Genomic DNA, 954 nt, shown 5'->3' with positions numbered 1-954 from the left:
GACAGTTTTAAAACCGGTATTGAATTATTCGGCATTGGGAAGTCAAAGATCAATCTCTCTGGAACAGTATCGATCCAGGAAAGAAACTGAAAGCAACCCTTTTATGTGGTAAGTGTTCAAATGGCAATGGAATATCAAGTTCAGATCCGAACGACGCTAGCTCGGCTTCTTGTAAGACTTGCTAGGCCTGAGGTTTGAAGAGAAGTGATAATACATTTCCGACCATATACGATCTCTTCAAAGCTTTCGCTAAATTGTGAGTCTTAACAAATTCAAAAGAAATTTAATTGTACAATCATGCGAACAAAGTACAACTGTGGTCACAATTATTTTATTTTTTTAATCTTGAAGTTTATTTGTGGGTTGCCATGCATGCTTAAAATTTATGATCTGCGTAAGCGTGGAAAACATTTCCGCATAGAAACCGGCAGAAGCGGAAATTTATTTGTACGTTCCTTCTTAGAACTTTTTTTCACTTTAGGCAAGAAAATCGTCATTCACTGGATACGAGGGATAAATGATAAGTATGAAGCTATGCGGAAAATTTTCTCCATTTTTGCATTGGAAACATTTCGTTGTCATTTGCGGTCTTATTGGACATTCACCCGTAGCCGTAGCTCTCTCCTATTTTTGGTGCAGGGTTTGATTAAAAAATATTTGTCTTAAAATTAGTTGTTTCAGTTTTGCCTCTTGTCGTCAAGACAAACTCATTCAAACGTTACTTCCTGTGATTAAGACCATGCAACTTTTGCCAAATATGTGCATTGAATTCTGTTAAAAAATATAGCTTCTTAAAATATAACTTTCCATTTTTCATCTGTCATATGACAAACATGTGGTGTTTGACAGACCATTCTCGGTTTCCGCAAAATTAAAGCTTTGTGATCACAGACAATCACTGCAGCATCACATCACAATCGTCATCAACAGAAGTGAGTAATTTCACCATTTGTT

At 36.2% G+C, this 954-nt stretch overlaps 1 protein-coding gene across 2 annotated transcripts in view; it reads left to right on the top strand.

Moving 5' to 3' along the window:
* Positions 1–954, top strand: part of LOC137996781 (centrosomal protein of 85 kDa-like) — a 15,624-nt gene continuing 14,670 nt past the window's right edge. The window contains exons 1-2 of one of the 2 annotated variants that reach the window (XM_068842364.1): positions 1–108; positions 482–524. In XM_068842364.1, the coding sequence (XP_068698465.1) occupies positions 518–524 (7 nt within the window). In that variant the 5' untranslated portion in view covers positions 1–108; positions 482–517. Of the gene's footprint in view, positions 109–438; positions 525–954 lie in introns of those variants that run through there. The other variant, XM_068842365.1, reaches the window with a different exon arrangement.

The sequence above is a fragment of the Montipora foliosa genome, chromosome 3, assembly GCF_036669935.1.
Source record: "Montipora foliosa isolate CH-2021 chromosome 3, ASM3666993v2, whole genome shotgun sequence".
NCBI lineage: Eukaryota > Metazoa > Cnidaria > Anthozoa > Scleractinia > Acroporidae > Montipora > Montipora foliosa.
This window is presented reverse-complemented; position numbering and strand designations above follow the sequence as displayed.